This window comes from Thalia democratica, chromosome 3 (assembly GCF_965202585.1).
Source record: "Thalia democratica chromosome 3, ktThaDemo2.hap1.1, whole genome shotgun sequence".
NCBI lineage: Eukaryota > Metazoa > Chordata > Thaliacea > Salpida > Salpidae > Thalia > Thalia democratica.
This window is the reverse complement of record NC_139167.1, coordinates 21,521,808-21,546,899: the sequence shown is the minus strand read 5'-3', so window position 1 is coordinate 21,546,899 and position 25,092 is coordinate 21,521,808. Positions and strand designations below refer to the sequence as shown.

Sequence of the window (25,092 nt, the reverse complement as noted above, 5' to 3'; positions counted from 1 at the left end):
TTTTAACTGTAACAATTATGAGTCAACAAAAATCAAGATATTTATTCTATTGGCAGTTTTAATATGATAAAATAGGTTTAAAGTAACTTAACTTCTATTTTAAAAGTAACTTTGTAGAGGTTTATATAAACTTTAAAATGGCAATTACATTTTTTCTTAACATTTATTCAACTAAACAAATAAAGATTTAAAAAAAAAAGGTCTAGAAATAATTTTTTGAAAATCTAACTAAAAGGGTAAAAAGATAATATTTTAATTAAAATTTGTCTTGTTATACAGTTTACAAGCAACAATTTTAAACGTCATGATTTAATAACAAAAACCTTTTAGTCGGAATTTTAAAAGAATAGTAAAAAAGTAAATATATTAAAGACAAGCCTACTAAAAGAGACAAACTTAATATTTTGACGAATTTCAAAAGTAACAAATGAATAAAAAATTCTCAATGAAACTGTAAAAGTTTCATTCCAATAAATTTAATCTTTAAAAAACGTTCCAACTTAAACTTTTTTGTTCTTTTATTGTTAGCAAACAAAATAATTTATCTTTCAGCAGCTATAGTATTAATCCCTACGTGACGTACTAAGCTGAATATTCGGTTACCTTAATAATACATTGGCAATTTTGGCATGTTGGACAAGCTACTACACATTTTTATAAAGCATATTATGTATTACATCAACAGTTTCAAATGTAAAAATCGGTATTGCTTATCTAGTTATTTAAAAAAAAATTGTTGTAATTCTATTGAAATATTGGATTTAGTTTTTTTCTTTTTTTAAATTTGTAATTAAGCTTATAAAACACTGTCTACATCGTTTTAATTGTTACCTGTAATTTTAAGAAATATAGCGAAAAAATCTTCTAAAATAATTAAAGGAACATATTTATAATTTGTTTTAAGTATTTTTTTATCATACACTTTGACAAATTTGATGTTGCATGTATACTTTCTTATTTTTTGTAATATTATCAGGTTAATATCTTATAAAAACTAAACTGATTCGTAATACTTTAATTGATTGTATAATAAACTATGATGTGAAATATTTTTTTATATTAGTTTTATGCAATTAAACTTAAATATTTATTCAAACCTTATCCAACATTTTTAACATCATGCTTATATTAATAAGCTAGTATATTTCAGTCTTGTTTTAGGTACCTTCTCATCAAGTATTTTTAAGAAATTTGATTTTTCATGCAACAAAATTCACAAGTGGTATACATATTTAAAATAAACCAACTAGACAAGTGTCTCCGTAGCGCCATATGAAATAAGTTGCTACTGAAGAAGATGCTTTTGTTTTAGTTTGGTTGAGCAGCGTAAACGTGGGTTCAAATCTCTTTAGTGCCTTATTTTGTTTAATTAACATATTTTTTTCAACATAAATACTTGCGTTTTAAGTGTTGTATGAGCTGCATAATGCAGATTGTTGCGAAAAATAAGTTTTACTGTTTGTTTAACATCCATACTCGCTCAAATTTTGAATAAACGTGTACTTCGTTAGTAAAAATTTAAAGCTTATTTGTATTAATTAGTATGGAACACCAATTACTAAAAGCTAATGAAAGGATATGTTTAAGCTTGAATGTAAAAAACAATACATATCTATAGTTAGACGTTAGAAACTGTTTAATTTTTCTATTTGTCTTTAAAAGTTTATATTAGAAACTATTTTTGTAAAAATCCCTTTAGCGTTAAAATTGTGCCAGTTATCAAAGTGCGATTTAAAAACTTTTTGAAAAAACTAACTTTTGATGTCTATTAATTAAAAAATCTTACTTTAAATACATAAACGATTTTAAAATGTTCTAAAATAAAAATAATTTTTTAGTTTTTTCATGATTGTAACAAAACAAATATTTTATGAGTTTGATAAGCAATTAAAGAAGTAATCAAAACTCTATAATTTTGTCACTAGTAAACCTTCGAAGACTGTCAAGAAATGGACTCACTACATTACAAGTATGTTTATGTAAAAGGAAAAGTTTAAATTAAAAAAAAAAATTGTTTTAATCGATGTTCCGGCCTTTTAGCCTAAAACTAAATTAAAATGAGTTTCAAAGCAAAACTAACAACACATAAATGAAAAACATTTGAAAATTATCACGAAGGAATAAAATATACTTGCTTTTATACTAGTTTTCTTAACTTACTCTAGAAAAACTTCGAATATTAGTTTTTTAATAAAAAAAGAGTAAAAAATCACGCTTAATTAAACAGCTATATATAAACTAGTATAGCTAAATTACTAGCAGGACCTAAGTCTTTACTACAACAATATCACTTATAAATTCTTATTAACTAGTTTAAAATTGTAATTTATTAATTACTCAAAATTGTTACAAAAGTCTTTAAAGTTAATTATACTTAGCTGAGTTATCTATGATATCAATTATTAGATGACAAAGTTAAGATTGTTTATGATATACTTTTTCCTAGCACAGATAAGATTTGTTTTTCAGTTTAAGTGCCCAAAGAGGTATTATAATATTACTAATATAATATTTTTAACAGCGTTTTTTATCAGTTCCAATTACTTAGTGTTTATCTTAAAATTGTAGAAAGTTAATTGTAGGAAATAATTTATATTGCCATTCTAAATAAAAAGTTTTTTTATTTAAAGAGTATAAAAAACAAAACCTTGTAAAATTATTTCTTATACAGAAACTTTCTAAATAACTAACTTACAGTAAAATGCTACACTATTAAAAATTTTTGTCATTGGTACTATTGAAATAACTTTTTAGTAACTCAACTTTTATGCAAAACATTTAAAACATAAGTTATTAAAGTGTTTTAAACTTTGAAATAACTTTAAGTTTGAAAAATACTAACCTAACTATAGAATCAATAATAATGTTAGATTAAAAGTATTAACTAACAACTATAAAAACACTTTAGTTGTGTTACTAAACTAACTAATAGAAACGTCAAAAGTATTATTTATTAATGTTAAATCAATAATTTTAAGAATTATTTGCATGGTTGCCACTGATTAAGCTGAGAAAAATTTCCTGACTTTTTCGACTTTTTACCAAAATTTTCTTGACTTTTCTAAATCATACTCTTAAATAAAACTTATTCTAAAATACATAATCTAACACTTAAAACTATATAAAGCTTTCAATCTAATTTTAATACAGGTTAAAAACAACAGTATTTTGCTGAATTCTATCAAGCTTCCAGTACATCACTTAAACTATCTGTGTATGATTCATGTTTGTAATAAACAGCTCTATCAGCAAAATACTTGTATTATCACCTTATAAACACAGCTTGTCTGAAAAAAGACACATTTTTTTAGCTTTTCCTAGCATAAATGTATCTAGATAAACAAATGACATAAAAGGAACTTTTACAATTTTTGTGTATATATCACAGTTTCACTATGGAAGTGTCCTTGCTACAGATTATCAATACTAAAAAGCTTACAAAACCTGCTTGTTCAAGTAGGGTACTTGTTCAATATGTTAATAGAAAATTTTTGCAGTTTTATAAAAAATATTTTACTAATTTATACCAGGTGAAGGCATTGAAAATAAAATTAAATATTTTTGTCAACTTCCAGGAAAATTTGGGATTTTTTTCTGATTTTAAAGGATTTTTAATCAATTTTTACCATTTGAAGGCTTTGAAAAACAAGGAATTTTGTAAATTTAAACTGACAAAATCTGATTTTTTTTTTAAATTTTATAAAATTTCCTGACTTTTTTTTCAAAACCCCCCATTTTTACCTGACTTTTGTCATTTTAAAAATTTTTCCTGACTTTTTCTGACCAAGTGGCAACCCTGTATTTGTAAAGTTGACTATCTTGTTTGTACACTTGATAATTTAATCCAAATAAAAGGTTATGATATTTCAAAAAAAAAATCCTTCTTAATCAAAAACATGTGTCAAAAACTTAATAAAATAAACTGTGTTAGCTCTAATATGTGTTAATTAAATTTCTGTCAAAAAAAGACAATATTAAACAGCTTAAAAATATACAATAAAAAATTAAATAATGAAAATTTTTAGAAAAAATGCATTAGCCAAGCAGAGTTTAAATGAAAAGACAATTTGTTAAGCGCTCAATTTTAAATGAATGAAAAACAAGCTTAAAAACGTGTATTTTATTAAGTAATAAAAACGATAAAAATATTGCATCAATATGTACTATGGTAAATAAAAAGATAAATTTTCTAAATAAGTACTAAAAACTACAGTTTTAAAATAAATTCGCATATTTAGGAGCTTTAATTATCATTAGTGTATAAAGTAAATACAGAAACCCTTAATATTAAAAGGTTTAGTAAATCTAAATAAAAATAAAAAAAGTAGTTACAGGCAGTTAGGAAATATTTACTGTGTTACATTTACCAAAGCTTTTTTATTAGAAAATTAATTAACTTTTACAAGTTGAAAATAAACGAAAACACTTTACAAAAAAAGTATTATAAATTATATTGTTTAGTATATATCATATTATTAGTCTTACAAGCAAATGCAGTGAGCTTTTGAATAACATATTAAAATATAAATTTAATTAATACTGTATATGTTTAAAGATCGAAGATATAAATAAATAAAACATCACCTTAATTTATTCATTTAAATATTAAAAAAAAATATTTTATACATAGAGCTTCAAATATCTTAATTATCTTAAATGTTTAATGTGGAACGTTAAAAGTTTTGTACAAGAAAAAAAATTGAGTAAAATAACTTTTTTGCTTAAATAATAATAGTTTTTAGAGTGAAAAAAAAAATAAATGAAAGCCTTTAATTATATTTATTGAAATTAAGGAGTGAAGTTAAGTATTCAAAATATTTAAAAAATACATTTAGTTTTTATTATTATTTAGTTTAGAAATTATAATTTTACTTTTAACTGTTTGCATTCAGTTTTTCTTGTAGTTCTAAATTTCTAAACATCTGTAAAAAATATATTAGTTATTGTCAAGCTTAAAATTAATAATACTTTAATAAATTAATAATAACATGTTTCAATTAAAACCTTATTCTTACTAAAGATTATGTAAAACAACTATAAAATAAACAAAGGCATTATAATTTTATATTTAATATGAAAACTGATCATTCAACAAAATCTAATTTAGCTTTTTAGTTTTTTCTTATAAATTAACGTAAAAATATATTTATTTTATTTTTTTTGTTATTAAAGCTTTGTTCAAAAACAAAATTCTTTTTATAAACAATATTATTAGAAATGAACTATTAACTTTTTTGTTAAAACAAAACTAAGTTTTATATATACATTTTTTACAAACTTTTAGATTTTTCATGATAATTGAACTCTTGAACTGTTATTAAATATTTATTTACATAATAATTAAACAGACTTGTTCTTTAAATATATTATCAAGATCTTTAAAATCCTGAACTTTTTCTTCATATTTTTCTTGTAATTCCCCGTAAAGTGTCAAAGCCGCTTCATGGCGAGTTTGTATTTCCTAATTAAAAAAAATTAAAATGTATATTTGTGAATAAAAGTCTTATCACTTTTGTGACGATGTTAAGTGTTTGACATATATTATTCAAAATTTTTATTCAAAAGCAAATAATCTTAGACAAACATAGTTTTAATGAAGTCTTTTGCTAACAACGTCTTACAAAACTAATGTTTAATGTTGTATTTGTTTAAAAGAAATGCTCAGTTCCTGTTCATTAAAAAATATATTTTTTCTTCAGTTAGTTTTACTACTGTGATTATATTTTATAATGAGGTAATCACTACAGATATGAAAAAGAAACTAACGTGAAGCTGCTTCTTCGTTTTATCCAATTGAATCTTGTTGTTTCCGAATAATTCGTTCTCATTGGTCAATCTCACTATCTCTTCCGTCATGCTCGAACGAGTTTTCTCAAGCATCGTTATTTGGCCCTAAAGATTTGTTAATTTAAAACAAATAATATTAACATAACTAATTTCAATATATATATATATATATTAGTATAATATTATTAATTAATATTATAAATTAGTTTGATATGCAAGAAACATTAACATATAGAGCTTGTCTAGATTTTAAAGTTTTTATTTTTAGCGATTAAATCAAATTGACTTCGCTTTCTTGTAATTACTTAAACAGTAACTCACAAGTCACTTAGTAAAGTAAATGAAAAAAAACAAAAAAAAATTCCCCAACCTGCAACTGGTTAATTTCTCCCTCCTTCATTTTGATCTGCGTCTGCAGGAACTCGATCATGCCGCCTTGCAGGAATCCCGGGGGAACCCCCGAGACCCCGTGGAAATTGTTTGTTGGGGTGGAGGTCCTGTCGAAACTTATGAGGGAGGACTCCATCGTCTGTTGGGAGAAAAATAATAAATTTAAATTTTTTTACAGGCTAATCAGTTTAAAATAAAACAACTAAAATGTTGTTGACTAATTTTGATAGATCCGTTGTTATGTATGAGAGTATTTTTGTGTCTTTACTGATAAGAAGAAAATTAAGAGCGGTCGATCACAATTTAATATTAAAAGTTAAAGCTAAAGAAGCTTTATATCTATTACTAACAAATAGTATTATTTGGAAAATACAAATTTGCTCTAATTATTTTATTAATGATTAAGAATTTGAGCGAAAGACAATGAACATTAAAAAATACGGCTGTAAACTTAAAAAGCATATGTTTTAACATTAATTATGATATATTAAACAAATACAGCTGATTAAAAAACTATTTGTAAATAGTTTTATGAAAGCTGAAAACATAGTATAATTCAACAGGTACATTTAGAAACATACCCTGGCATCGGTTGAGCTGGCGACCGATTCGTTTTCGGCTAACTGGACGCTCGTCAGACTGTCCTGGCGCAACTGGACGCTAGATGGCGACAACAAGCTGTCCTGACGCGTCGTCCACAGCAACCGGTCCTGAAATAAGTTTGTTGCTAGGTAATCGTGTAATGTAATGTTGTAATCAAATATGTTTGTTTACTTAAGCAGCTGGAGAGGTGGTTTATGTTTTTTGCTTTAAAAAATACATAGAGGTATTACTGAATAGAGCATTATCTAAAATATTGGTGAATTATTGTTATTGGCTAAATATATTTAAATATTTAAATACCTTTTATATTAAACAAAAAGTTTAAATAATTAAAGGTTATTGTGAGCAAGAAAAAAAAAGCTTAACCATAGTTTTATTCATTTATTTCAAAACTATAACTAGCTCTAAAAAAATCTTACCTTTTCTCTGTTAAGAAAATCTATGGACTGTTGTAATTTTTTCTTTTCTTTTTCGTATTTAGATTTTTCACTTGTGAATGAATTTTCCAGTTGAAATTTTTCACTTTTAAGTTGAGAAATCGAACTATCAAATTCGTTTTGATTTTCAGTAAGTGTTCTTTTTAACCTGTGAAAAAAAATGTTCAAAAATTAATAATGTTCTAAACAGTTAAATACTAAGAAATACGTTTTTAGTTTTAAATAAGTTTTTAGTTCTCCTGTTTGTTAATTTCACAAATCAAAGTTTAATAAAAATATTTGTCATAAAATTTCTATTTAAATTTAGTTAAAAAAAAGTCATTTTCTTTTGCAAATTTTTTTTTTGAAACTTTGATTTGTGAAATCAACAAACAGGAGAACTAAAAACTAAATTACATAAAGAAGGTTTACACTCTTATTAGTTGATAAAAAGATTAAAGTTCAAGCTAAAAAAATTGTTTATCGAGTTCTTATACTTTTTCAAGGAAATTAATAGTGGAAGAATTATAAATGATTATCAAATAGTTACCAATACATAAATTGCTTAATAAAATACTGAAATTGCATTAAAAAAATTATTTTAAAGAAAAACATATGAAAAATTTTATTTCAATTAACAAAGTTTGGTAAAAAACTTATTGAGATATAACTACAATATATTAATCATAATAAATAGTTAACCAACAAAAATAGTTTAGTTAGTAGTTAAAGAAGCTCATCAAAAATACACAGAAATAAAATAACTAAATTTATTTTGTATAACATAATGGAATACAATTAACTTTAAGATAGTTTATTTATCTTGTTTTGTAACTAAAAAAAAGACTTAAATATATGAAAGTAAGTTTAAAATTTCAAAAATAATTAATAGTTGGTGTATTTTATTTTCATAAAGAAACTATTAATCATTGAAAATATATTAATAAATACCTTTAGTTGTAATTTTAATAGTTCAAGCAAAAATACAGTTGAAAAGAAATAATAAGTACTACTGCTAAACAACTTATTTGTTGATAAATAAAATTCAAACAAACTTTTTATTTTCACTCCTCACAATTTCCAACTCCTCACACTTCTTACCAACTTCCTCCTTCAAACTCGTCACTTCCTCACTCGTGCATTTCCACTTTTCCTCCAAAATCCTCATCTCCTGCATTTTCTCCTTAAGTTTGTCAACTGCGTTTTGCTCTGAATGCTGGGATTTCGCTAGTTTCAGTTGGGCGTCGTCTGAAAAGAATAATTTTTATTTATTTGTTATATGTTATATACTTATCTGTTATAATATCATTTATTTGCTAGTTTAAGTTAGGTTTTGTCTGTTGGGAAGGAATAAATGGAGTATATCAAAATTTTTGCCATTGATTCTTTTTTGAAAACTAGTGTTGTTGGTAAAATATATCTTTTAAACATGTAAGAAGTTGTTCTGAAAAGATACTAGCAACACCTAAGCCTTCTTGCTAAAAAGCGTGCACATTAGGTTGATAAAAAACTTAAATTTGGAGGTTTGACTAAACGTGTTGGTTTAAAAAAGAAGTTTGACAAACTATTAAACTTCGATTGCAAGCTGTGAAAATTGATTGTGATCTATTTGTTTATAAAAAAATGTCTAAAATTCATTTACCAACTTTGATCAATTTTTTATAAAAATGGGGAAGTTTAATAACAACATAAACATATTTTATTTGTGTCAAAGAAAATGTTTGTATATATAAGTTATAAAAAACTTAATAATTAACAAACCTAATCTCTGAGTGATAATTTTTTCGGCAGCTTGCCAAGATTCCGCTTGGTTCGAGTGGTTGACCTGATAAACATTAAATTGTTCATTTATTTCGTCTAAGTTAAAGACAGTTAAGTATAATTAACTAAAGCTAATCTAATTTAACTGAAACAAACTACTTTTTTTAATACACGAAAATAACTGATTGTTTATATTATACAGACATTAAAAATATCTTATTCTAAAAAATCTGATTGAACCTTAAAATATTTATTAAATATAAAACACCAGAAACATATAATGAGTATGGTACACTTAATACAACACATCTAACTTAACTTGAAGAAACTATTTTTTATTTCAGTACATTCTGGTTTAAATAGAATAAAAATAATTATTCTATATTATTATTGTTTTTATTATAATTCTTATCATTAATACAACCATACCCTAATATAAGTATATAAAGGACACCTAATTATTTTAATTATAACATATTAAGCGAAATTAAATAATACTTCAAAAAACTACATACAACAAATATATTAACCTGCAAACTTTCCAACTGACGAATCAGGGGTCTTGTTGATTCGCTCAGGGATTCCCCTAAATCGAAATTCCTCTGCTCACTATCCTCAAGTCTCTGGTGTTTTATTTTTCAAATATTTAGAAAAAACTATACATGCAAACAGTTCAGCTGTACTTTTTACTTTGTAAAAAAAAATACTTAGTGCATCTTAAAGATAGAACAAAAATGAAATATATAAAGGAAATACTAACAGATGTTAACTTCTTGATTTCTTTTTGTAAAAGTTCATTTTTCATATTCAGTTCAGTTTCGTTTAGTTCTGCTTCTTTTTTAGACTCATTCATCTAAGAAAATATCATTTTTAAATATTAGATAACTTTTTATGCATATAAGTTTGATTCTTAGAACAATTTAGAGCCATACATTTAAATAAAAACTGTATAATAAATTTTAAACTTTATCTATATTTTTGTATGTTTTAAATATAAGTATAAACTGAATAAAACACTTAAGTGTGAAAAACATTTACATTTTAATAAAACTACTCTATAAGTAATTTGAACACAACTTTTCATTTAAATACGCAACAATTCAATTCCTGAATATAATTATCTAATGTTTTACTAAATGTAATAATTTCAAACGAACAGTCAACTGTAGAAAGTTTAATTTATTCTCATAACTTTCTTCCATCAGTAATTTTTCTTCCATTATTCTTTTAACGGAATTTTCCTCACATTTTATTTTAGTGTCGTGAAGTTCTGAATGCAAAGTTGCTATTTTCTTGTTTAACTCGTCATTTTCTCTAAAAATATTTAATTTATTATTTTTAAACGTTTACAAACATAATATGGTAAAATACTTTGAAAATAGCTTTCAAAAATCTTTTAAACATACATTTCAAAGATATGAAAAATATTCACAAAATATTAAAAATACATAATTAACGCACTTGTTTAAATGACTTTTATTTGGTAAAATATTTTTTATCTTTATTCTCATAATTTTAAATTTTATTTTAATTTTTGTACATACTGTTTTTACTACTTTTAAAAAACTATTTTGATGTATTTTATATTGTAAAGTTTATTATTCCTACAGCTTAGGAAATCTGTTTTTCACCAAGAAAATCAAAAGAAATTCAAAACGTTTGTTGAATCCAAAAAAGCATGTAAGTTATCAGACGAAACGAAATGTTTTACAAAAAAAAAAAAAACAAACTTGTAAGCAGCGTCTAATGTGGACTGAACTGCTCTCAATTTTTCCCCGTCGTCGTGAAGTTTTTGCGAATATTGCGAATTCTGAACGTCTCTGCTTCGCAGCATGTCTGATAATTCGTCGTTTTCCCGCGAAATTTCCTTCAATTTTGTAGATGATTCTTCGTAGTTCTGATAGAAGTTTCGAATGTTGAAAAATCATTTTGATAAAAATATACCAAGATTTTTTTTTCTTTAAATAACTTAATTAACTTATTATTTGATTAATTTATGCTTTGAAAGCAAAGAGTTAACTAATACATCTAATTTCATAGTCAATTTAGAATGATGACAAATTTAAAATTTATTGCTGAAAAAATTTAAAGTTAATTACAAATCCATACATACCAACAACTGATTTAGTTAGATAGTGTCCGTTGAGTAATTAAAAATATCATTTTGAATTTAATAACTGTTTAACAACTTAGTTACACCTGACTTTAGCATGGTAAAGATCAACGGTAAGTTAATTGCTAGAAAGTTAAACTAATTTATAAGCTATAGCTTAGTACTATACAGTTTCAAAACTAAAAACAGCACTAAAATTAGACACCCAATTATTTTTATTTCCTGTATACTTCGAAAATACTATTGTGCCTTTAATGCCTATGAGTAAAAGAGGACTATTACTTAGAAAACAGTATATCACTGGATGATTACTAATTTGTTTAAAGTTAAATTAAATATTATAACTAGTCTTGAAAAATTTCATTAAGATGTTATATTTTTATATTAATATAAGTATCAACCTGTTTATACTTATCTTTTTCTTTAGTAACTCCTTCTAATTTATTTTCGAATTCTGTAACTTTTGCTTCTTTTTCTTTTAATTTTTGCTTGTATTTTTTAATTATCAGGTTTTGCTTCAATTCATTTTTGGTTAGTTTTTCACCTGAAATTTGATATAGACATCAATTTACTTTTAATTATATTTCAGATTAATTAACTATATTAATATTGTTGAAGTTAAAATACCAAAACACTAATTATTTTTTCATTCTAGTAGTGCATATTTTTTAAAAAACTGTGATATAGTAAAAAAAGATAAATACTCATAAAAAAAGCTATAACTAGCAGTAATCTATTTTGAAACATGTTTTAAAAGTTCAATTTTCTATTCTGTTTTAAAGTAAGAGAGTCATAACATGTACTAAATTACTACAGAAGTACTAGAAATCAAATGGTTGATTAAAATAATTTTTATTAAGATAAAAAGTATAAAACAAACCTTCTTCAAGTAATTCTTGAATGCTTTGTTCTTTTTCGCTTATTATTTTGGTAACTTCATCGTTACTCAATCTCTTACTTAGCTCCAGTTTTAATTCTGTTATCTTGCTTTCATTTGATTCTTCTTTGGCTTTAAATTGCTAAAAATAAATGTCAACATTTTAATAATAATTTCTTACTATTTAGTAAAATATCTATTCCTGGAAAAAAAAAAATCGTTACAAAAAAAACTGTACAATTTAATAACATTTTTGTTAATATTTTTGGAAAGCTATGTTGTTGAGAAAAAGTAAAACACATTGAATTATGACTTTTAATGATTTTTATGGAAGTGTTTACTACTACAAACGAACTTAATAACATAAGTATATAAGAACTAAAACATAATTGAACAAATAAATTTATACTACTTATTTAATTTTTAGTTCATAAAGTTTAACACTTATAAAACTTCTAAAATAAGGTAGTAAATAAAACATTACCAACTTGATTTTTAGACATCAATAGCTGAACTTGCTGTTTTAACTTTTCATTTTCCTCGATGATATCTGGTCTGATTTCCAATTTAAGATTTTCTATTTCACTCCTAGAAATTAAAATAATAATTACTTTATTAACATTTACCAGCAGTTTTACTAATATTACTAATTTATAATTTGACCAAAGACCTAAAATATACTAACTTTGTATTAAAAGAAAAATCTATATTACTTTAAAATAACAAAACATAAGTATAGTTCGAACAAGGTCTTAATTTCAGAAGAGTTAAGATTAAATACTTAATCAGCAACTCATAAAAAGAAGATTAAATTATTTTATATAAAATCTATACGCGAACATTTTATATAATTCGGTGGTAATAAATTTATGTACAGTATTTATTGTTTCATTATTAAAACAGTTTAATAAGTTAAATCCTTTAGTTTAATAAAAAATACATAACCAAAAGTATGTTGATTACTGTATACAATTATACAACAACATACTTCAAGTTGTCATTCTCTTCGTTTAACTTCGCATTATTCAAACTCAATGTCATCAATTGTGATTCATATACAGATAATTTTGTGTCTTCTGTGTTTTTCTGTATTTTTTTTAATTACTAACAAAAACCTATACTCTTAGTACTAATTTTCATACCTAATAAAATATTTCAGTTAGGTTATACACATTTTCATTAGTTGTTCATATAATAAAACTAAAACATTATACAATAAATAACTTCGCTAATTATTGTTTTTAGATTACAAAAAGATAAGAAAAAAAAACAGCTTCCAAAAAAAGTTATTTCCCAAAACCTTGAGTTTGTATCAGTATTTTATAAACAAATTTTTATATTTGTAATAAATCAGCAACAAATTAGTTTTTTAAATTTAGTTTTATTATTTATGTAAAACGAGTAATCTGTAAGTTTTTATTAAAGAACATTACATTAATAAAAATATTATAAAATTATTTTACAAAAACATTAAATAAACCTTTGGTTGTGTGGTTATAAATGTTTCTTTGGTTTCGGTTTCATCCAAAGATACATTTTGACTCACTGTGTCGTCTAAACAAAATTGTTTTCATATTAATAGCTATTTTACTCGAAAAACATACAAAACTGATTAACAGAGTCTTTCTTAAATTAAAGTCGGTTGTTGTTATTTTTAAGACTTACAATAAACATTAAAAATTTGTATTCAAAAACTATTTTATTAAGAAGAAATGCTTTTTTTTTTCAAATGAATAAATAAAGTAAAAAAAGTTTCACTACTTTCACTTTACAACATACTTTTTTGTGTAAAGTATAAAAAGTAAACAATCCAAAAGCACAATGAGTTAGTCAAATTATTATAGTTATATAAAAATTTAAAAAACTAATAGCATTCTAATATATTTATAACTATACATTAAGTTTCAAGTATTCGTTAGTCAGAAAAAATAAACTAAATGAATAGTCAAACGAAGTAAACTAATTTGTAACATTTTATAAGTAAAAGATACTGCTTTTAACAATTAGTGGTAAATCTTTTTTTTTAAATTATCTTACATTACAAATACATTAAAATTTAGAATAAGGAAGTTTTATACTAACAAAAACCATTTAAACAATTATATAACTACCTGTAATAATGTTTTCAAGATTTTTACTGTCACTCAAAATAACAGTATTGTTAGAATTAGTTAATATTTCAGGTTGATTCAATTCGTCACCATTATCTTCTTGTTGATTTAGTTCATCATTTTCGTTTGATATTTCTTGTTGGTTTATTTGGTGGCAATCCTGATTATCAAATGCATCCATTTGCTATAAATTATTTGAAAAAATATTTAAATTTTTTGAATAAGTATACAAGTTTGCCTTTCAAAAATGAAATATTTGAGTAGCACAATAAAATTTTTACTTAATTTAAATATATTGAGTCTTTGTAGATATTTGTATAATATATTCTGCTTCATACTTTACTAATAACAGAGTATTAATTAATAGCTAAAATGTTTCCAACTACAATTTTTAATTGTTCAGGGTTGCCAAGGTTTTTGATTTTTTTTTCAAGGTTTTCTAAATGTTTTTATTAGTACAACTTATTTAGTTAAACTTTAACAAAAAATAATGTGTTTTTCTCAATGATTCTGTGTTATTTATCATTACTGTTATACTCGTTAGTAAAACACTTAACAATTCAAAGCAAACTAATTAACAGCTATTAAAAAAGTTAACATGGCTGTAAAAATATTCCCGAGTCAAACTATATTCTTATACTACTTTCTCTTGAAACAACAAAGCATATAATGAAAAGTAAATTAAAAAAGCGAAAACAAGTCATCAAACTTATAAAAATGTTGAAATCAAACAAAACCCTTATACTAGTTACTCTTTACTTTCTTTAAAAAAAACATTTCTACCAAAACACTTCATATAAAACTACATAACAGCTTTAAAAAAAATTAAAGGGTGACTAGCTTGGTAACTTTACAATATAGTTGATTGCAAGAAAAAATTGAGCTTAAGTACATAAAGAAAAGTCATTTAAGGACACAACTCCTAATGCACCATTGATTTCAAATGACAACTAATTTTTATATTTTATCATAAAAAGATCATAGAGATATGTAAAAGTCACTTAAAATTTGAGTAAGATTATAAGAAGCCATTAGTAATATGTAATTTGTTATGTAAACATGTAGTTACACGCTTTAGTGATCATATATTTGAATGGTTTTCGTACACAACTCAGTAGCTCTTTTACACAAACAAAATTTGCAATGTCAGTAAGCTTTAATTAGTTGGCACCAAAACCTGGTTGTAAACTTGCACATCTCTATTTAAGTTTTAGTTAGAAAATAATAATGAATAAATTTAAACATAAGATAAATAAACTTTTGATATTTTTCACTAATTTTTCTGTACCACCCAATGATCTATGTATTATAGAAGCACAAAAAAAATTTACACATGAATCTTACATTAAAATAATAAAATAAAATTATCAAGTAATATTAATATTGTATTTCAAAAGTAAAGCTAACTTGGTTAGATATTGATCATAAGAAAGCTAAAAACAAACTAACAAACAAAAAAAGACCAAAATTATCGCTTAAAATTAATTAACATTAAAACAAAAAAACATACTGAGCACAATTAAAAATACAAATACACTTATAAAAGTAAACTAAACAAATCGATGTAAATAGACAGTAAAACTAGAAGTATCTTTATGCATCGAAAAAAATTCAGAAGAAGAAAAAAAACGGAACTTTTTACTATTGCTATTTTTAATATTTATTCATGCAAATAATTAGGAAAATAACTATGAAACGTACAACATTGAAACTTTATATTCAGTTGTCAGTATTTTGAACAACAATATTTTTCACTTAGTTGAAGTTGAATTAATACCAAAAAATCAAAAATCAATTGATGTAATCTGCATTGAAAAGTTGTTTTTGTTATTTAATCGACCATTTGATCTGCTTACTTATTATTTGAAAGGTTGTAAAAAGTTGAAATTGGTAAATTGCGTTGAGTGCTTGATAGTTTACAAGAAAAAACCATAGATAGTTTACAAAACAAATAGAAAGTAGATTTAAAGATAAGGTACAAAACCTTAAGAAGCTTTAAATATATATAAACTACAGTTTGTTTTTAAGTTTTTATAGTTTTTAAACGAAACATAAAATATTAAAGAAAATTAATTATGTTTATAAAAGTGCAAAACTTATGTTTAAATCGATGCATTTTTGTTAGCAACATATTTAATTTTTTAATTTCAACACACAACTTTATTGAAAAAAATTAAATAATCAGTTATTTTTCTATGACATTAGTCGAAATAAAAACTATTTATAGAGTTAAACTACATTTGCCACGTTATTTACAAAAGTAATCATCACATTTTTCATTCATTGATAAACTTAAAATATCACATGGTTATTGTTTACTATCTACTAAGCATTACAAATAAATATTCAACAACATAAAAACATCTGTTATGCGTTAATACATTAAATAATCAAAACTAATTTTACTTACAATTTGATTACATAACACAATTTAAGCAAAAAAACACATTTTTTATTTCAACATTGAAAAAAAAAACAATTTAACATACAAAGTCTTAAAACTTTTTAATTATCATTAAAAAAAGTTTTCATTCATAAATTTCGTTTGAAACATACTTCAATTTACCGATTCAAATAATTTTCAATACGAAAAACAATTTTCAGTTTAAATATAATTGAATTTTCTTGGACATACGGCATAAAAGTTAAACACGAGTTAATTCAAACGGATTTAACTCTTTTTTTTTCAAATATTAAAATCATAATTATTTTAGTAAACAAAAAAAGTAGAGAACTTTTATTTAAACTCGCCTAATTTTTAAACTGCAAGAGTTTTGTAATTAAGAGTTCTTTTGAAAATTTATTATTTCTTTTTGATTAAACAATTTTTTAAAATATTATTTTAAAATTTTACTGAATAAATTATAGGAAGATAAGAAAATTAAAACAATCAGAGCAAAATATATAAATTAACAAATATTAAGAGACATTTTTGTTCGTAAAACAAATGAACGAGAAAAAAATATTTTAACTAAAGCAAAAATAAATCATATTTAAATTTAAAAGAAAAAAATATAAATTCAAATAAAAAAAAATATTTTAAGAAAATGATCATATGATAAGAACTGGTGAGCAAAAGTTATTGATGGTAATAAAATAAGAACACAAGTAGTATATCAAGGATAAAAAAATAGTATAACCGAGATTAAAACATTTCAACAATTACTAAATTGTTAAATTGAGCCGAATATAATTAACAAAATATACTTTAAAAACTAACAGAATTTGGTTAGCAATAAAAACTTAATAGACTATAAAATAAATTTAATTCAAAAAATTAAAATAATTAAAAACTAACAAAGGTTGGTGAAGAATATCAATTTTTTGTGTACCATACAAAACAAACATTAATTAAAATATTTAAAAAATAATTGAAGTAGGTCAATATCCACTGACAACAACAATATCATGAATTACAACAATATAAAATTATTAAATTAATTAAAACAAACTAAAGTTAGTGAACAAAAGTTCCTTACAGAAACAATATCACTCGATAAATTATAATAGTAAACATTATTTAAAATAATAATTAATAACAAAAACTAACTGAAGTAGGTGAACAATAACCACTGACAGCTACAATATCACTTGAAGAATTATCTGAAGTTTTCCTTCTTCTATCGTTTGAAACACTATCTTGTCCTTTTGATACTGTAATAAGTTTATTGTTACAAATAATTATTTAAAAGAGTATTCTTTAATAAAAAGTAATTTAATTAATACAGCTTTTAGTACTCTTTTAATAAGTAGTATTTCAAGTTAGACAGTATATACTTTCATTGCCCTAATATTTGTTGCTGATGTGCATTGGCCTTTTAACACTATATCTTGTTGCCTTAATAATTAAAGTAAACTTAAAAATAACTGAAATATATGATAAGTGTATGGATAACAATCATTTATTAGTACAATTCAAATGATTATATACAACTAGACTTTAAAAATAAATATTAAATGAGATGGAAGTATATATGTTTTTAAATAAAAGTTAGGTTCACGCGTTCCTATACTTTGTGTTTGTGATTATAGTGGTCATAGTTTTGAGGAACATATATTTCATTATAAAATTAGATACTTTTTTTGTTTGATAAATATACAACATTCTTTAAAACTGAAAAATAATCTCAGATGTTTAATAAGCTCTTTAGTACAACTAGTGGAAAAAATTTGTAAAAAATCAAAAAATTAGTACGAAAAAAACTTATGGTAGTAGTTGAAAATATGACAAAAAGTACTAGCTTCAGAAAAAAATTACGACTAAACTTTTATCATTTTCTTATCAGTCAATTATTCAAAAGCATTAAAATAACGTTTAAAACTAACAAATGGAAAATTCACTGATTTCGCTCTCATGGTCCAAAATATCAATGCCGTCACTCGAGGAATTGTTAGAAGAATTATTTGAAGACCCTGAGTTTCCCGAGGATCCGTTTTCTGGTGACAACCTGTCTGCATTTTCCTGAATGTTTTCCGGCGAATGTTTGTTGGTGTTGTTGTTCTCATTTTCTTGGCTGTTTTCCTGAATATTTTCTGGGGAGGATGTGTTTGTATTTTGTTGGTTGTCTGGTGGAGATGACATATCATTGATGCTTGATTGATTTTGGTCTTGATTCTTTGCTTCTTCATTTTGACCTTTTGAGCAGTTGTCTTTGTCATTTTCTTCTGGAAGACCTTTTTCCTCTGTAATGTCTTGAAGACTAGGTTCTTCCAAATTGTGGCTTTTGTCTTGTTGAATCTCTACTTCAAGGTTTTCATCTACTGCCTTTGTTTCTTTAGCTTCTGAATCATAAAGCTGGGATTCTTTATTTTCTTCAGTTGACTTTTGAGCATTCTGTTCTTTGTCTTCTTCAACTTTAAGCTCAGATAGTTCTTCTGTAGGTTTTTTGCCTGGTTCTGTACTTAATGACTGTTTAGTGGTAGTGTCTGGCAAGGTTGGATACTTCTTTTGGTCTTCATGTAGAATTTCAGGATCTTTCTGTATGTCTTCATTTAAATTAACGTCACAAAATCCATCAATGTTGGTTTCATTCTGAAGTATAAAGTTCATTAAACAATTGTATAACTGTTTCATTGAATTATACAAGCTATCATTAGTTAGAGCTAAGTAGATAAGGCTTTTATAATTGAGTTAAACTAAAAATTGATCTTGATAAACAAGTTGTACTAATTTTTTATTCTGTTGTACTGATAAATAAATTGGAATAACATTTAATTAATTTAAAAACCGAAGTATCAAACATTAAAAAAAAATTAATGTATTTTTTTTATGAACTTGATAATTATACAATCAAAGCTAAAGATTACCTTTTGCTGCTTGGTATTTGCTTCTTTTTCTGAAAATCAATATTAATTTATAAATATTAATAAAAGTTTAAAGCTTAAATTACAATTTCAAAATATTAGTAGTTTAAGGGTTGTTGAGCTTAAAAGTTACAGCAATTGTGTGTCTTGTATAATAGTCAAGTTAAAAACTTAATTTTGTTAAAACTATTTTTATATTTTATTATTTTTCTATTACCTTCTGTTGATTTATCTTGCTTGTCTTCATTTGTATTCAACTTTTTAGTAGAGCTATAAAATATTATTATTTATCAATACTTTTAGTATTGGTAAATACTTTATTTAATTATTATCAATAACCTATATAGATGTTATTTTAAATACAGATGACTAAGCTTGAAAAAATCATAAAACTGGTCAAAAAAGGTTTGATATGCACACTATAACTTTAGCTTTGAAACGTAGCCAAAAAATTTTTAAAGAAATACTAATACTAGTACATTTATGTTCAGATTTTTTTATGCAAGTACGCACCTTATTTTTCTACCAAGAGATCTACCAAGCTTTTGTCTTGATTTTTTACCGCTCAATTTCACAGGTGAAGGTTTTTCATCCGCTTCTTTGAGTTTTGATGGCTTTGGTGCAGTTTTCACTACTTCTGCTGTAAGTTTAAATAATTAAAGTGTTTAAAAAAACAAAACCAAAGAGAAATTTTAGCAAGTCTTAATGTTTAAAACAAAAAGATTTATAAAAAACTATACATCATATACTGCAAGTTAAGACTTTTACTTTGTTAAAAAACTAATAAAATAATCCAAAATTAAAAAACAATAATATATAGTTACATACTTTATTACATTTCAAAAATACTTGATTTCAAACTTAATCTTTTTTAGGTCATTTTACAAATTTTGTACTTGTATAGAGAAATTAAATTATTTAAAATATCAGGAATTTTTTTATGTAATATAAACTTGGCACTTTAAATCTTGTAGTTTTTCACAAAATGAATGTTTATATTTTTAAGTAAAAAGTACTGTAAGTTATAAAATGAACTGAAAAAGTTTTAAAAGTATAAAAAAAAATTATTTATAAATATTTTGCAAAAACTAATACTGAACCTGTTTTAAAACTTATTGTTTTTAAAATCGAAATTTAACTGCAAGAAGTAGTTTATAGAATTTTACTGTTTTAAAATGTTACTTGGATCTGCAATTTTAATATAAATATTTTTTAATTTCCAGGAGACAAAACTCTCATCTCAAAAGTTGATACTTTTATACCTAAAAATATCCTGTAGTATAACTTTCAGCTTATGTATGGCTACTTTTAAGGGCAAAGGGGGGATCCATCTTGATTTTTACAAGTTGGTTTTATCTTATAGAGTTTTATCTGAGCTATCAGACATTTTTAACTGCTTGAAAAATTCAAAGTATTTTTTGAGATATAAGCGATCAAAGTCAATGACCTCAATAGGTTCCTAATGGAACACGCAAACTAAAAATTGCTAAAAAAAAGACCATATCACTAAAATCTATTTCCTCCTTAATTTTTTAAGCAATCTCCTTAAAATTTTCACAGAAAGTGTATTATTAAATTTTAAAAAGCTTGAATGCAGGATTTTTTTAATTTTGAAAAAATAAATTTTATTAAAAATAAACACCTTTTTTTTTGTCTAAAATCTTTATTTTTAAAAATTTTTTAAAATTCCAACATTATAAGTATTCTTAACTATAAAAGGAACGTTTCCTAAAAGTTTGAAGTCTCTAGCTCAAAAAATGAAGGAGAAGATAGGTTTTTAGTGATTTTTTAAATATCCAAGAAAATTGACCCCAACAAATTTGCGGTCCATACATTTGTATTGGAAAATTTTTATAAAAACTTACTTACTCAAAAGTTAAATAAGTTTTTTTTTAGTTTTAAAAAAACTGGCTTGTAGTTTGTACTTCAAGCTTTCATATAAGACCCAATGTTATTTTAAATTAAAAAAAATGTTGGACCCCCCTATGCCCTTAAATTATTTAGAAAAAACTTTCATGCCTGATGAAGTACAAACATATTTGTAAACATTTAGGTGAATTTAAAAGGAATTGCTTAGTTTTTGAGTGGAAATGTTAAAATAGTAAAAAATGATTCTATAATATCAAGTATTTATTCTATTATAGGCATTTGGGGTCAAATTTTTAAATATGAAACTAGCTCTTAAATGAAAGCTTTAAGTATGAAAAAAAAATAATTATAGGTTGTAATAGTTTAATAAACTTTTGAAATGTAACTAACTTTTTTTAAGTTTTAGATAAAAACCTATGGAACACAGTTTTATTATTGTCATTTTTTTCTAAAATTGGTTTAGATCTATCTCAATTATGGTTTTTATTTGAAGACCTCAAATCTTCAGGAAAGATTTGGAAAAAAATTAAGAAAAAATTAAAAATTAATTAAAATAAAAAATCTTACAACTGTAATAAGACTATTTTTTGACAATTGATTAAAAATTAAGTAAATACTTCTTTTAAATTTATTATTTATTTTTTCTAATGAACATTTTAAGAAAGTTTGAAAAGTATTGCTTATATAATAGTATAGAATAGAAGATTTTTTTCTTGGTTTACGCCATTTATAATAAATTTATGAAATTTTTTAACTTTATTTGCTAATATCTCAAAAACTTGTACCAATTTATGGTATCATAGCATGGTTTTGTTTTTGTAAGACTTTCTTAGTTTTAGACCCTTTCAAAACAATCAGACACTTTATATCAAAAAATTAATCAAAGAAGTTATAATATAGTATTATAAAAGTTAAAAGCAGATATTTTAACAAATCTTAGTAAAAATTAAATTCATTATTATCTCTATAATTCTATATAATTTTCTAGTTTCATAATACTTTTATAAAACAACTTTTATATAAAATAAAAGTAAATTTTATATTTTTCTTGAAAAATGATTTTGTATGGGACTTCAGTTAAAGATATGCTAAGTATAAATAGGAATAAAAGTATGAATGATTTTTTGATAAAAAGTATAACGCTAAGAAATTAATTAGAAACTCAACATACAATTTAAACTCTTTGTTCATAATTTAATATTAAAAATATAAAAAATGAAAAATAATAAAAGAAGAGTTTAATTTTATTAAGAGTCTATTAACAATTAGATTTTTTTATGGTGTTCCCCTTAGGACATTAAGAAAAAAAAAATCACAAATACAACAGTTAAAACTCAACTTGCCTTTATTACTTTTTTGTACAATGTGAGCTGATTTTTGCACGATCTGATTGGCTTTCTCAATGATCTGAGGTGATATCTCAGCCTCTTCATCCTGAATGTCCAGGACCTTGTCTATTTTGCTTTGAACATCCTTGAGTGCTGTTTTGGCATAATCAGTGAACCAAGACATTTATTTAAGTATATCTGAAATATTATTTTGATTTTTTATTTGTTTTTATATTATAAACTAAACTAAAATAATAATAACAGTTAACCTAGTAAACTAAAATATTTATTAAAATTTTAATTTGACATTTATATTTTAGTGATATCCATGAATTAACATTAGTATTTTTATATATGTACAATCATTTGTTATATTATAAACTTAAATATTTTATAAACTATTTATGTCCTTAAAAGTTTATGTCAAAAAAATAATTTAATTATTAAGTTCGTTTACTTTATAAAACTATCAATATTAAATATAAAATCTGCAGTGGAATTCTCACTTGTAACTAATACAAAAGTACTTGTGACAAAAAGTGTTGATTTCTTCATAATATTAAAGACCTTGAAGTTAAGTTGTTAAATTACACTTTGTTTTCTATATCTACAAAACATTTACTGTAAATTTTCATTTATAATTATTTGTAATTTATTAGGGGCATAGGGGGTCTAACATTTTTTTATACTAAAAATAACATTCGTTCTTATAAAAAAAATGCAAACTACAAGCCAGTTTTTATAGAATAAAAATTTTATTTAACTTTTGGGTACTGTAATTTTTATAAAAAGTTTCCAATACAAATGTATAGACTACAAATTGTTTGTGGTTAACTTTCTCAGATATTTATAAAATCATTAAAAATTGATATTATTCTTCATTGTTTGAGCTAAAGACCTTAAACTTTCAGGAAACGTTCCTTTTACAATTTAAAAGACTTTGAGAGTTGCAATTTTAAAAATATCAAAAAATAAAAATTTTAGGTTAAAAAAAAATGTAGTTTTTTTCAAATAAAAATTTTATGTAAAAAAAATAAAAAAACCTGCACTTATTCTTCTTTAAATTTGTCAATAGACTTTCTGTGAAAATTTGTATAAGATTGCTTAAAAATTTAAGGAGTAGATGATGATTAAGGACTTTTAGTGAAATGGTATTTTTTCGCCTTTTAGTTCACACTTTCCAATAGGAACCTTTTGAGGTCACCTGATTGCTTAAATCTAAATAATTACTTAAAAAATTTTCAAGCGGTTAAAAATGTCTGGTAGCTCAGTTAAAACTCTATAAAATAAGATCAACTTGTAAAAATCTATGCCCTTAACGGATAATCACAAATTAAAGTCTAAAAGTAAGAAGTTTAGCTGCTTGTTACATTATAGTAAATTGAGTTTTAAACAACAAGTACTTTTTAACTTAAAAACCAAAACAACTTATAAAAATATGTAAACAGATCACAATTTTCACAATCTAAAAATAATTTGAAAATAAGTTACTTTTACATTCAGTCAGGAAACTAATAACTTTTTTGACAATTTAAATGTATACATTTTTTTCTAATTTTCAAAAATTAAAACATTTTTAACTTGAGGGTTGTAAATTTATAAGTTTTTGATTAAATACAAAATAATTAACTTTTTTTTTTGGTTTTTTGTCAGGATAGCTATTTTACCTAAAATATAAAAGTGTAGTAAAGAAAAAACCTGGATTTTTTAATTACTTTTATGGATAGAATAACAAAGTTAAAACTATACAAAAAATAAAAATTTTAATTTGTAAAAACTTGTATGCTAACGCGTTTTGTATATAATATTACATTATACATATTGTTGCATTACAGTATATTTTCAGTTATTTTATATGTATATACATATATTAAAATATTTCTTAACATGAAGTTTAGTTCTACAATGTTTGATGAACTGAGTGACAGTCTGATTTTGTAAAGAATATATTTTTGAAATTTTGTTTTAAACTAAGTAAGTAACAAAAAACTTGTACTTTCAAAAACATGATAAAAAATCTAAAAACAGCAGAGGCTACCAAATTTTATATTTGTCTTTTTAAAAAATTGTACTTTTAGTATTGTAAAATACTCAAACATGTAATATTTGGAAAAGTTGCAAGCAACATAAAAAAAAGTTTATTTTTGTTTTAGTTTAAAAAAGTTTCAGGGACTTGGCTTGAACAAAATTGCAGAATTTCAATTTTATTAAAATTTAGTTCGTACTTTTTACAGCTTTAGTAGTTTTAGTTATCTAAATTAATATCAACTGCTTTAAACTGTATTAAGTCTATAGGGGTTCCAAAAGTTTTAATTCAGTGTTTTTAAGTAACCTTATTTATATCTAATCTCAGCATAATCTTTAAAATAGAATTTTTAATAATTTAGTACAAATTTTACTTAAGTTTTGTTTTTTTTTGTTTGAAAAAATAGTATTGTGATGTTATAATTAGTATTTAAACCAACTGATTGTGCACATTATGTGCATGATACACATTACAAAAACTATCAAAATACACATTGTTATAATTTTG

General features: G+C 23.6%; 1 protein-coding gene across 1 annotated transcript; it reads right to left on the bottom strand.

Annotated features, from left to right (window-relative positions):
- Positions 1 to 4,634: 4,634 nt before the first annotated feature.
- Positions 4,635 to 23,734, bottom strand: LOC145831415 (uncharacterized). The gene is made up of 25 exons (XM_082938670.1): positions 23,603 to 23,734; positions 22,575 to 22,757; positions 19,876 to 20,002; positions 19,580 to 19,632; positions 19,366 to 19,394; positions 18,385 to 19,090; positions 17,609 to 17,712; positions 14,059 to 14,242; positions 13,428 to 13,501; positions 12,936 to 13,033; positions 12,436 to 12,535; positions 11,951 to 12,089; positions 11,472 to 11,614; positions 10,688 to 10,854; positions 10,115 to 10,271; positions 9,718 to 9,810; positions 9,488 to 9,580; positions 8,958 to 9,021; positions 8,252 to 8,444; positions 7,200 to 7,365; positions 6,759 to 6,887; positions 6,158 to 6,316; positions 5,767 to 5,892; positions 5,351 to 5,461; positions 4,635 to 4,922 (listed from the first exon to the last, which is right to left on the bottom strand). The coding sequence occupies exons 2-25, from the start codon at positions 22,741 to 22,743 to the stop codon at positions 4,875 to 4,877; spliced, it is 3,432 nt and encodes a 1,143-aa protein (XP_082794796.1). The 5' UTR covers positions 22,744 to 22,757; positions 23,603 to 23,734; the 3' UTR covers positions 4,635 to 4,874.
- Positions 23,735 to 25,092: the final 1,358 nt, after the last annotated feature.